Raw genomic sequence first — 13,746 nt, 5'->3', positions numbered from 1 at the left:
TGTGTGTGTGTGTGTGTGTGTGTGTGTGTGTGTGTGTGTATGAAAGGATATACTGGCGACTAAAGATTACAAAGTGTTTATGCCTTTGTAGGCTCGTCCAGAACTTCTGAAATATGGTACTTAAAGCACAACACTCCTGTAGCCCCTCTCTAGACACTGTGATTCCTTAATGTGGTTCAATAATGGATCCTTTTCTTTAGTGATCACACAGTGTATGCGACTAGTCCTGTTGTGTAATTTCTAACGTGCTTTTCTTAATCACATCCTTGTTCTGTTTATGCAGTTGATACTTGCTTATCTGTTTGATGATTTATGAAACTTTTAAAGATCTTATTAATCTCATTGAAAACTATGAGTCTCAGAAAGGTTGGATTATTTGCACCAGAGAACATGGTTAGTCGGTGGCCGTGTTGGGCTCAGTGTAGAGATTGCTTGGGTTTTATTCCAGTTCTCTTTCCAGTACAGCATACGGCCCCTCCATCTGCCTTCACTCACAGAATGTCACCAAGCGTCCGTGACACTGCCTGCCATAGGCAGAAGCCATGCGTGTGGCCTCCAGCCTTCTCCCTGATTTCATGATCTTCACTTTCACTTCCAGATTCTTAGAGGATGGAAGAGCAGGGACATAATTGCTGACCTTACTTTGACTCGGGTAGACGCAGAAGGAAGAAATAACCCAGAATTTCTGAACCCATCTCTGGTCTCTCCACTGTAACTTAGGGCCCCTGTCACTTAGGGCCTTACCCTGAGTGAGGTATGAGGGTTTGCATGAGCCACTGGGTTTCGTGGCATCTGCTAGGGGGAGAGCCAGTGCCTGGGATGACTCTGCATTTTCTTCTTCTCCACTTCCTTCTGATTATTTCAGAGTCTGAAGTGGAATGAACAAAAAGTTAAGGATCAATGCTCTCTGCTGAACATTATTTCTAGAGATGGAAATTAACTAAAAACATAGTTTCCTAGGTCTTGACTGCAGTGCCTTCTGACAGCCCTAGTGGTCTGAGAGTTTTCATTTGTGATGTGAGATTTAAAGGTGCTTACCTGTCAGAGAAGAAGACTTGCTGCTCTCAGATTCATCATCCTCATTTTCAGCGTGAGATTCTGAAAGATTAGAAACAGAAGACTTGTTAGCAGAAGTAGGTTTCTAGAACCTACACACTTGAAACTCTTGCCCTTGTACTCAGAAGAAAATGACGATATTTCATGTGGGGTTACCCGATGAGGCATGGAAATTTGGCTCATTTTCTAAGCTCCAGGTTTGTCTTAAGGGACTGTGTCTTTCTGCAATGTGAAGGAGGAGACAGAGTTTCTAGGAAACAATGAAGAGCTCATTATTTTCTTGTTTAAATAATTCAAGGAATAATCAAATTCTTTAATCAAGGTTTTTCTGCAATAGCATTTTTCATGCTGAGGAAATAATTTACACACCTCTGTAAAAGTTCCATGGTCGTTCAGCAACAATAAAATGATCCCAGAATGATGTGCCGAGTATTAGGAATACACTCATGTATATATTGTGCTCTAGAGTAGGGGTTAGGAAACTTTGGCTACAGGCCAAGGTCAGTTCAACACCAGTTTTTGTCAATAAAGCTTTATTGGAACAGATCCACAGTCATTTTGTACTTACTAACTACTGCTAATTTTATGCCACAGCATCAGATTTGAGTCACTGTGACAGAGAAAGTTTGGTCCAAAAAACTTAAAATATTAACTCTCTTGACCTTTCAGAGAAAGAGAGTGCCAACCCATGCTTCAGAATGAAAGATACTCTTATGTTTCCCAAATTCCCTAGGTAGTCCTTTAACAAAGACAGTCTGGGTTCTCAGAGATTTATCTCTTGGGCCAAGCCACAACTAAGCAGAAGACAGTGGATTGTTTTTTTTTTTTTTTTTTTTTTTTTTTGTTGAACATTTTGCATGTGGGAATAACTCTGGAGTTCACAGTGTGTGGCCAGAGTAGCACAGATTAGCTGAAGACTGTCCCTGAGTTTACTAGAGCTCCAGCACCATTTATGCATTTCACAAGTGTCTACTGAGCACCTTTTATGCGTCCGGTGCCATTTCCTTGAGTTGGGGCTCTCTTCATGAACAGAGCAGACAAAGCTCCATGCTTTGTGGAGTTTACGTTTTAGCAGGGGGAGATGTCATACAGTGAATAAGAAATGTTAAGGGATCATTGAAGGTGGCAGTTGCTGAGGGAAGAAGAAGATTTGTAGGAGTGTAAAGTGATGTTGGATGCTGGCACATGGACTGGGGGCTTTTGCTGTCTTATGTAAGTTCATCAGGCAAAGAAAGTACTAGAGATGTGGATAGTTTGTTCTCCACTCGCAAAAAGAAATAAGACAGAGATTGCATAAGAGAGCAGATAAAGCATAAGTTAGTAGTCCTTTGGCCCAAGATACTCACTTAAACTCAACAGGCTCTTGGAATTGACGAAATGGTCCATAAATACTTGGCCTACCACTTGAGTTTTCTCAGTGAGATCATCAACGAGGTTTTCAGTCTTATTCACGATGACATTCACTTTTTTCCCTATTGTTTGTAGCTCTTTCTTATCTAACACCTTCTTTTCCCTCAAGTCCTCCAGGAAGCTACCAAACATGGTGCTGGCAATCACCTTTATCTCGTTGACTGGGTCTTGTGGTGATCTCTTCTCTGTGAGAACAATAGGGTTTTAGGTATTGACAGGATGTTAGATCTCTGATTGTAGGCCCATGGTTCTCAAATTTAACAGGGAGAGTATCTGAGAGCTTGGGAAGCAGAGCTCCCTGCACCCCATTCCCAGAAACCTAATTTGATGGGTCAGAGTAAAGTGCATTATGTTTATTTCTAATTATGCTTTTGTCAACTCTGCCTCCAAAAGAGGTCCAGATATCACCACTTGTCATCCTCACCATTGGTACAAGGCAGCCTAGATACTATTATCTCTGAACTGAGATATTTGAACACCTTTAGCCTTTCTGATGCTGGGCCTCTTTATCACTCCTCCACTTAAAAACTCCTAAAGGCTTTCTGTTGCAAATAAAATCCAGTTCTTTCTCACTTTCAAAAAGGCCGAAAGTAGTATGGTAGCTTCAGCCTGAGTCCATAACAGCTCCTCCTACCGTGTCCCCCCAGTTTCATGCTCTCCCATCAGATTGGCCTTGTGACGTGACAAGTCCATTTCTTCTCAGCGCCCTTGGGCTTCCTTCCCTTCCATCCTTTTGCTATAGAGTGTGGCACAGCCCCCTCCCTCTCTACTCAAGTATGCACTGAAACAGCACCTCAAGTGAGTTCTCATAATTGCTCACCCTGGCCCACGTGCCTCGCCTCTTTTCTCTTGTCCATTTCCGGAATTGTACTATATAGTTTTTCTGTGTTTGCTATCTGTGTACCTTCACTACCCTGTCAACTTCATGAAAGAAGGCTCTTCATTTATCTTGTTTACTGCTACAAACAGTGATTAGAAGAGTAGACAGTAGGTTTTCAGTTCTTGTGTGTGTGTGTGTGTGTGTGTGTGTGTGTGTGTGTGTATGAAAGGGTATAATGGCGACTAAAGATTACAAAGTGTTTATGCCTTTGTAGGCTTGTCCAGAACTTCTGAAAATATGGTACTTAAAGCACAACACTCCTGTAGCCCCTCTCTAGACACTGTGATTCCTTAATGTGGTTCAATAATGGATCCGTTTCTTTAGTGATCACACAGTGTATGCGACTAGTCCTGTTGTGTAATTTCTAACGTGCTTTTCTTAATCACATCCTTGTTCTGTTTATGCAGTTGATACTTGCTTATCTGTTTGATGATTTATGAAACTTTTAAAGATCTTATTAATCTCATTGAAAACTATGAGTCTCAGAAAGGTTGGATTATTTGCACCAGAGAACATGGTTAGTCGGTGGCCGTGTTGGGCTCAGTGTAGAGATTGCTTGGGTTTTATTCCAGTTCTCTTTCCAGTACAGCATACGGCCCCTCCATCTGCCTTCACTCACAGAATGTCACCAAGCGTCCGTGACACTGCCTGCCATAGGCAGAAGCCATGCGTGTGGCCTCCAGCCTTCTCCCTGATTTCATGATCTTCACTTTCACTTCCAGATTCTTAGAGGATGGAAGAGCAGGGACATAATTGCTGACCTTACTTTGACTCGGGTAGACGCAGAAGGAAGAAATAACCCAGAATTTCTGAACCCATCTCTGGTCTCTCCACTGTAACTTAGGGCCCCTGTCACTTAGGGCCTTACCCTGAGTGAGGTATGAGGGTTTGCATGAGCCACTGGGTTTCGTGGCATCTGCTAGGGGGAGAGCCAGTGCCTGGGATGACTCCGCATTTTCTTCTTCTCCACTTCCTTCTGATTATTTCAGAGTCTGAAGTGGAATGAACAAAAAGTTAAGGATCAATGCTCTCTGCTGAACATTATTTCTAGAGATGGAAATTAACTAAAAACATAGTTTCCTAGGTCTTGACTGCAGTGCCTTCTGAAAGCCCTAGTGGTCTGAGAGTTTTCATTTGTGATGTGAGATTTAAAGGTGCTTACCTGTCAGAGAAGAAGACTTGCTGCTCTCAGATTCATCATCCTCATTTTCAGCGTGAGATTCTGAAAGATTAGAAACAGAAGACTTGTTAGCAGAAGTAGGTTTCTAGAACCTACACACTTGAAACTCTTGCCCTTGTACTCAGAAGAAAATGACGATATTTCATGTGGGGTTACCCGATGAAGCATGGAAATTTGGCTCATTTTCTAAGCTCCAGGTTTGTCTTAGGGGACTGTGTCTTTGTGCCAAGTGAAGGAAGAGACAGAGTTTCCAGGAAACTTTGGCCTACAGGCCAAGGTCAGTTCAACACCAGTTTTTGTCAATAAAGCTTTATTGGAACACATCCACAGTCATTTTGTACTTACTAACTACTACTAATTTTATGCCACAGCATCAGATTTGAGTCACTGTGACAGAGAAAGTTTGGTCCAAAAAACTTAAAATATTAACTCTCTTGACCTTTCAGAGAAAGAGAGTGCCAACTCATGCTTCAGAATGAAAGATACTCTTATGTTTCCCAAATTCCCTAGGTAGTCCTTTAACAAAGACAGTCTGGGTTCTCAGAGATTTATCTCTTGGGCCAAGCCACAACTAAGCAGAAGACAGTGGATTGTTTTTTTTTTTTTTTTTTTTTTTTTTTTTTTCATATTTTTTAAGTGTCTACTGAGCACCTTTTATGCGTCCGGTGCCATTTCCTTGAGTTGGGGCTCTCTTCATGAACAGAGCAGACAAAGCTCCATGCTTTGTGGAGTTTACGTTTTAGCAGGGGGAGATGTCATACAGTGAATAAGAAATGTTAAGGGATCATTGAAGGTGGCAGTTGCTGAGGGAAGAAGAAGATTTGTAGGAGTGTAAAGTGATGTTGGATGCTGGCACATGGACTGGGGGCTTTTGCTGTCTTATGTAAGTTCATCAGGCAAAGAAAGTACTAGAGATGTGGATAGTTTGTTCTCCACTCGCAAAAAGAAATAAGACAGAGATTGCATAAGAGAGCAGATAAAGCATAAGTTAGTAGTCCTTTGGCCCAAGATACTCACTTAAACTCAACAGGCTCTTGGAATTGACGAAATGGTCCATAAATACTTGACCTACTACTTGAGTTTTCTCAGTGAAATCACCAACCAGGTTTTCAGTCTTATTCACGATGACATTCATTTTTTTCCCTATTGTTTGTAGCTCTTTCTTATCTAACACCTTCTTTTCCCTCAAGTCCTCCAGGAAGCTACCAAACATGGTGCTGGCAATCACCTTTATCTCGTTGACTGGGTCTTGTGGTGATCTCTTCTCTGTGAGAACAATAGGGTTTTAGGTATTGACAGGATGTTAGATCTCTGATTGTAGGCCCATGGTTCTCAAATTTAACAGGGAGAGTATCTGAGAGCTTGGGAAGCAGAGCTCCCTGCACCCCATTCCTAGAAACCTATTCGATAGGTCAGAGTCGTGTGCATGAATCTTTACTTCTCCCAGCGTCTCAGGTGATATCAAAGCTACTGTTCTGAGGACCACACACAGAGTAGCTCCAATCTTCCAGGATCCTATGCTTTTTTACTGGTGGAGAAAATGAGCCTCAGGGAAGGAAAACAACTTCACTAAGTAGCTTAGTGATGGCTGCCGAATTTCAGCTTGCTATCACCTGTGCTCGCTTCGCTTCCTGTCACTTTTGTCAATACCTCTTTTAAAAACACACTGTAGTTAATATGGGTAGAAGTAAAGCGTAAAAGTATTACCACCTATGGAAGAGGGCTCGTTTGTTTCCCTGGCCAGGCCTGGCAGGGCGGGTCTGTATTCTGAGACTGAGAGCTCACATTGTGGCTGACTTGCTCACTGCTGGAAACAAAAGGTCATACAGAGAGCAGAAATAGGGAGGAAATGAAATACCCCCTCTTCAACTGGATGGCCCCTTACCCTGATGGGAACACTTAAGTGGTTAGAACACTAAGTCAGTATGAGTTCAAAGAAAAGACTAAAATCACAGGAAAGTTCTGAGAATGTAGGTTCAGATTTTTACACATTTTTCCCCCAAAAAAGCTGTAACTTCTCAGCTAAAATACTTTGTCTTCTAGCACACTTCCTTACTGTGCCCCAAGCTCCCATTCCCTACATTCCCAGAGTAAAACAGTCCTGTCTCCTGAGAGCCCCCTTCCGGGCTCCGTCTCCTGTCCTACACTCCTCCTCCTGAGCTGTAACTCCCCCAAAACACAGACATAAATGGCAGAAAAACGGAGGCACTCACCAGCCATTGCTGCTCTGGCTCTCTGGGCAGGAAAGGTAGTGAAAATGAAAGCAGCCTTCTCCCTTTGCTCTCAGTGGACTGGTGTGCTGGTGTTGCCTAAATGGGAAACTACAGATTTTCTAAATCTCTTGTCAGTGCAGAGATAGAATTTGACTCTTTTTCTGATATGTATCTTACTTCCTTTGGAAAACAGGAAGCAAACCTGTCTTTCCTCTTTAGTCTCACACACAGGCTGTGTTCTGTTTTGCAGTCAAATTGACCCTCATCGTCTCTGTGCCACCCCTTAGTCACTGAATGGCAGAGAGGCCTCACCATGGACACCCACTCAGCCCCTGAAGTGAGGTGTGAGTTTTCAAGGCTTATGGGGAGCAGGAAACTGACTGGAGCCAGACAAACAGTGCTGTTCCTGTCACTGTTTTTAAAAACCCAGGTAAGTGATGTCTTTTCTTCTTTCCTTCCTGATCTGTGTACTTGCCAGTCCTGGGAAAATGTGTATATTTCAGTTTATTGACTCTTTGACTTGAGATTAGTTTTTTAAACAGTAGATGTTTGCTATCAAAATTAAATAGTGAAATTTTTATGAAATGGAGTAAGATCATCTGCCTTCTTTAATCTCACACCACAAAATAACCACAATTATATGCTTAGCTTACATCAGTGAGAATTTTTGTCCTGTGGTTTTAAAAAGCACTCAGTATAGTGCTGATGTAATTGATGACCCCCATCAGGAGTCTCTTTGTATCCTTTTGTCTGAGTATAAACTCAACTCTGACTTGGTTTTGCCTGTGATGCAGTAAATGGACCCTGTGCAGCTCTTTGCCAGATCGGCAGACCTGTGGTCCATTTCTCCCTCTTGGACGTCTGAAGGTCCACATGAACAAGCCTGGCTAGATTGCTAGAGGATCAGAGACATCACATGGAGATGCCTACCCTGTGTGCAGATGATCTTAGAGACATGGGTAACCCCAGAACCAAGAAGAACCACAGGGGTGACTGATCACCTTGTGAACAGTAGTAATGGCTCATTGTTTTAAGTGACTGTGTTTTGGGGCAGTTTCTCACTGATAGAGAAACATTGCCCTACTCCACATGCTGCCTAATATTTGACGATATAATGATTTTCAATTCTTTTCTTGATTAATTTTTAAATATTAAATAATATATTTGAAAAATTTCCGAAATACACAAATAAGGAAATAATCCTGAAAGTAGCAAAGGAAAAAAAAAAAAATCCTTAGAAGACAAATAAGGTTGACAGCAGATCTTCCCAGGGAAACTTGGCAGGCCAGAAGAAAGTGGCATGATATATTCAATGTGCTGAATGGGAAAACATGCAGCCAAGAATACTTTATCCAGCAAGGCTGTCATTCAGAGTAGTAGGAGAGACAAATAGTTTCCCAGACAAACAAAAGCTAAAGGAGTTCAAGACCACTTACACAGCCCTGCAAGAAATATTAAAAGGGACTCATTGAGTGAGAAAGACTGAAAGCAACAAAGATTAGAAAGAATCAGAGAAAATCTCCAGAAACACAGAATTTATAAGTAATACAATGGTACTAAATTCATATCTATCAGTAATCATTCTGAATGGGGATACCTGGGTGGTTCAAGTAGGCTAAGTGTCTGACTCTTGGTTTTGGCTCAGGTCATGATCACAGGGTAATGGGATCAAGCCCTTTGTTGGGCTATGTGCTCAGCACAGATTTTGCTTGAGATTCTTCCTCTCTCCCTCTCTCCCTCAAATAAATAATTAAATCTTAAAAAAATAATCACTCCGAATGTAAATGGACTAAATGCTCTAATCAAAAGACACTGGGTATCCCAATGGATTAAAAAAAAAAAAAAACAAAAAAAACAAGACCCATCTATATGCTGCCTGTAAGAGACTCATTTTAGACCTAAAGTCACCTGAAGATTGAAAGTGAGGGGGGTGGAGAACCATCTATCAGGGTAATGGATGTCAAAAGAAAGCTAAAGTAGCCATATGTATAACAGACAAACTAGATTTTAAACCAAAGACTGTAATAAAAGATGAAGAAAGGCACTATATCATCATTAAGGGGTCTATCCAACAAGAAAATCTGACAGTTGTAAATATTTATGCTCCAAATGTGGGAGCACCCAAATATATAAATCAATAATAGCAAACATAAAGGAACTCACTGATAATAATACAATAATAGTAGGGGACTCTAACACCCCCACTTACAGCATTAGACAGATCATCTAAGCAGAAAATCAACAAGGAAATGACACACTGGACCATGTATTTCTTGTAAATGACCACAACAATGAATGACACACTGGACCATGTGGACTTAACCGATATATACAGAACATTCTTCCTAAAGCAGCAGAATAACCATTCTTTTCAAGTGCACATGGAACATTCTCCAGAATAGATTACATACCATATCACAGATTAGGCCTCAACAAGTACAAAAAGATTGAGATCATACCATGCATACTTACAGAACAAAATGCTAAGAAACTTGAAGTCAACCACAAGAAAAAATTTGGAAAGATCTCAAATGCATGGACGTTAAAGAACATATTACTAAAGAATGAATGGGTTAACCAGTAAATTAAAGAAGAAATTTTAAAAACACATGGAAGCAAATGAAAATGAAAACATAAGAGTCCAAAACCTTTGGGATGCAGGAAAGGGAAGGGTATAGCAATACAGGCCTTCTTCAAGAAACAAGAAAAGTCCCAAATACCTTATTCCTAAAAGATCTGGGAAAAGAACAGAAAATAAAGCCTACCAGCAGCAGAAGAAGGGGGATAATTAAAATCAAAGCATAAATAAATGATACAGAAACAACAACGACAACAAACATAGAACAGATCAACGAAACTAAGAGCTTATCCTTTGAAAGAATTAACAAAATTGATAAACCCCTAGCCAGACTTTTCCAAAAAAAGAAAGAAAGAAAGAAAGAAAGAAAGAAAGAAAGAAAGGACTCAAATAAATAAAATCACAAATGAAAGAGGAGAGATCACAACCAATACCACAGAAATATGAACAATTATAACAGAATATTATGAAAATTTATATGCGAACAATTTGGGCAATCTGGGAGAAATGGATACATTCCTAGAAACTGAATCAGGAAGAAACAGAAAGTTTGAGCATCCACATAAGCAGAAAAGAAATTGAATCAGTAATCAAAAGTTCCTCCCAAAAAACAAAAGTCCAGGGCCAGGTGGCTTCTCAGGGGAATTCTACCAGACATTTAAAGAAAAATAATACCTGTTCTTTTGAAACTGTTCCAAAACATAGAAATGGAAGGAAAACTTCCAGATTCATTCTACAGGCCAGAATTACCTTGATTCCAAAATCAAAGACCCCACTAAAAAGGATAATTACAGACCAAAATCCCTGCTGAAAATGGATGCAAAAATTCTCAACAAGATACTAGCAAATTGAATCCAACATAACAATAAAAGCATTATTCACCACCATCAAGTGGGATTTATTTCTAGGCTGCAGGGGTGATTCGGTATTCCCAAATCAATCAATGTGATGCACCATATTAATGAAAGAAAGGATAAGAACCATATGATCTTATCAATAGATGCAGAAAATGCATTTGACAAACGACAGCATCCATTCTTGATAAAAACCCTCAACAAAGTAGGGTTAGAAAGAACATACCTTAATATAATAAAGGCCATATATGAAAAACCCACAGGTAATATCATCCTCAATAGGGAAAAGCTGAGATATTTTCCTCTATGGTTAGGAGCAAGACAGGGCTATCCACTCTCATGACTGTTATTTAACATGTTACTGAAAGTGCTAGCCTCAGAAATCAGACAACAAAAAGAAATGAAAGGCATCCAAATCAGCAAGGAAGAAGTCAAACTTTCACTCTTCGCAGACACCTTGATATTCTGTAGAAAACATGGAAGATTCCGTCAAAAAAATTGCTAGAACTGATACATGAATTCGGCAAAGTCACAGGATATAAGATCAACATACAGAAATCTGTTCATTTCTATATGCCAATAATGGAGCAACAGAAAGAGAAATCAAGGAATCAATTCCATTTAAAATTGCACCAAAAGCCATGAGATACCTAGGAATTAACCTAATCAAAGAGATAACGAATCTGTACTCTGAAAACTATGGAACCCTTATGAAGTATATGGAAGAGGACACCATGAAATGGAAGGACATTCCATGGTCATGGATTGGAAGAACAAATGTTGTTAACCTGCATATACTACCCAAAGCAATCTAAGCAATCTACACATTTAATGCATTCCTTATCAAAATACCATCAGCATTTTTCATGGAACTAGAACAAACAATCCTATAATTTGTATGGAATCACAGAAGATCCCAAATAGCCAAAGCAATTTTGAAAAGGAAAACCAGAGCTGGAGGCATCGAAGCTCCAGGCCTCAAGCTGTATTACAAAGCTCTAGTCATCAAGACAGTATGGTACTGGCAGAAACACTGACATAGAGCTAAATGGACTAGAATAGAAAACTCAGAAATGGACCCACAACTGTATGGTCAACTAATTTTTGACAAAGCAAGAAAGAATATCCAATGGAAAAAAGACATTCTCTTCAAAAATGTTGTTAGGAACACTGGACAGGAAGAAGCAAAAAAATGAAACTGGATCACTTTCTTACACCATGCACAAAAATAAATTTAAAATGGATGAGAGACCTAAATGTGAGAGGAAACCATCAAAATCCTAGAGAACACAGGCAGCAACCTCTATGACATTGGCTGTAGCAACTTCTTACTAGACACATCTCCAAAGTCAAGAGAATCAAAGACAAGAATGAACTATTGGGACATAATCAAGATAAAAAGCTTTTGCACAGTGACAGAAACAACAAAACTAAAACAACCTATGGAATAGGTGAAGACATTTGCAACGATATATCTGATAAAGGGTTAGTATCTAATATATATAAAGAATGTATCAAACTCAACACCCCCAAAAAAATATTCCAGTTAAGAAATGGGCAGAAGACATGAATAGACAGTTTCCAAAGAAGACATACAGATGGCTAACAGACACATGAGAAGATGCTCAACATCACTCCTCATCAGGGAAATACAAATCAGAACCAGATGAGATACTCTCTCACACCTGTCAGAATGGCTAGAATTAACAACACAGGAAACAACAGATGGTGGTGAGGATGCAGAGAAAAGGGAACCCTCTTACACTTTAATGGGAGTGCAAACTGGTGCAGCCATTCTGGTAAACAGGATGGAGGGTTCTCAAAAAGTTAAAAATAGAGGGCCCCTGGGTGGTTCAGTCAGTTAAAAGTCTGACTCTTGTTTTCGGCTCAGGTCATGATCTCAGGGTCATCAGATCAAGCCCTTCATCAGGCTGTGCCCTGAGTGTGGATCCTGCTTAGGATTCTCTCTCTCTCTCTCTCTCTGACCCTCACTGCCCCCTACTGCATGTTTTCTCTCTCTCTTTCAAAACAAAAACAAAAACAAAAAACAAAAACTACCTACAACCCAACAATTGCTCTAGTAAGTATTTATTCAAAGGATACAAAAATACAGGTTCAAAGGGGTACATGCACCCCAATGTTTATAGTAGCATTATTAACAATAGACAAACTATGGAAAGAGCCCAAATGTCCATTGACTGATGAATTGATAAAGAAGATGTGCTGTGTGTGTGTGTGTGTGTGTGTGTGTGTGTGTGTGTGTGTGTCTATATCTCTGATGGAATGTTATTCAGCCATAAAAAGTAATGAAATATAATCATTTGCAATAACACAGATAGAACTAGAGTTTATTATGCTAAATGAAATAGAGAAAGACAAATACCATATGATTTTACTCATACATGGAGTTTAAGAAACAGAACAGATGGACATAGGGGAAGGGAAGGAATGATAAAGTAGAAACAGAGAGGGAAGCAAACCGTAAGAGATGCTTAACTACAGAGAACTAACTCTGAGGGTTGATGGAGGGAGGTGATGGAGGGGATGGACTAGATGGGTGATGGGTATTAAGGGAGGCACTGGTTGTGATGAGCCCTTGGTGTTATATGTAAGTGATGAATCATTAAATTCTACACCTGAAACCAATTTTACCATATATGTTAACTAACTAGAATTTAAATAAAAACTTGAAATGAAAAAAAAATAAATGAATAATTTAACCCTCCTTTCTTCTTATAAATGTTACTTAGTAGCTTAATTCTCCCTATGTAATTCTTTGTATAGAAGTTGATAAAAGTCTCACCTGTACAATTTCCTTCTTTTACAATTAGATTATTATTTTTAACCTATATTTTTATTTTACATTGTCTAAAGTCCTATAATTTTCAGTGACTTCTGCACCCACAACCAAGTGTTCTCTGCTTTTTTCATGCAATAACTCTAAATGTTAAGGAACATGAAAAGCATTTATATTATTGTTTGCTATGTGTATTATCTCTGGCCAAGCACTGTGTTGGGACTATATTTCCATCTTTCAGGGCTGATCCCTCCGTAATTGTCCATTCAGAGAAGAATATTTCTAGCCTCAAAATCTACCACATTGTTATTATCTAGTCGCACATGCTTGCTCTTCTCTCCTATAATTCTAAGGCTGAGGCATCCCTTCCCACTTGATTCCTTTACTCTCGCCGATCTAAGGACATTGTTCAATAATAGTCCCATTGCTGTCCTACATCATTTTCCTGCTGAATGATGTCATTACTATAACCATAAAACACATCATAATGAACCCATTAAACGCACACACACACCCCTCACTTCCCCACAACTCCTCAAAAGCTCCCCAAACTCCCTTTATTCTCTCTCAGATCAGTTCCAATCACTCTTCTGTCTCAATCCTTGTATCAAAAAAATTCCTATTAATGTAACCAGGGTCTTCCACGTGCCAAATTAAATGTTTAATCCTCAATCACTGTTTTGACCAATTAGAAATATTTCATAGTGATATTTGCACCTCTTCCAGAAACCCTTCATTCATTTGCCTTCCAAATCACAACCGTGTCTTGGCTCTCCCA

General features: G+C 39.7%; 1 protein-coding gene across 1 annotated transcript in view; it reads right to left on the bottom strand.

The window, feature by feature from the left end:
- LOC103662441 (caspase-12) overlaps positions 1 to 6,883 on the bottom strand; it is a 16,682-nt gene extending 9,799 nt beyond the window's left edge. The window contains 4 exon segments of the mRNA XM_040631277.1: positions 2,403 to 2,651; positions 4,509 to 4,568; positions 5,544 to 5,792; positions 6,740 to 6,883. Coding sequence (XP_040487211.1) covers positions 2,403 to 2,651; positions 4,509 to 4,568; positions 5,544 to 5,792; positions 6,740 to 6,746 — 565 coding nt within the window. The 5' untranslated portion in view covers positions 6,747 to 6,883.
- Between the last annotated feature and the right edge of the window lie 6,863 nt (positions 6,884 to 13,746).

The sequence above is a fragment of the Ursus maritimus genome, unplaced genomic scaffold (genome assembly GCF_017311325.1).
Source record: "Ursus maritimus isolate PB19 unplaced genomic scaffold, ASM1731132v1 scaffold_16, whole genome shotgun sequence".
NCBI classification, from domain to species: Eukaryota; Metazoa; Chordata; class Mammalia; order Carnivora; family Ursidae; genus Ursus; species Ursus maritimus.
Note: the sequence above shows the minus strand (reverse complement) of the source record. Positions and strands in the feature narration are given on the sequence as shown.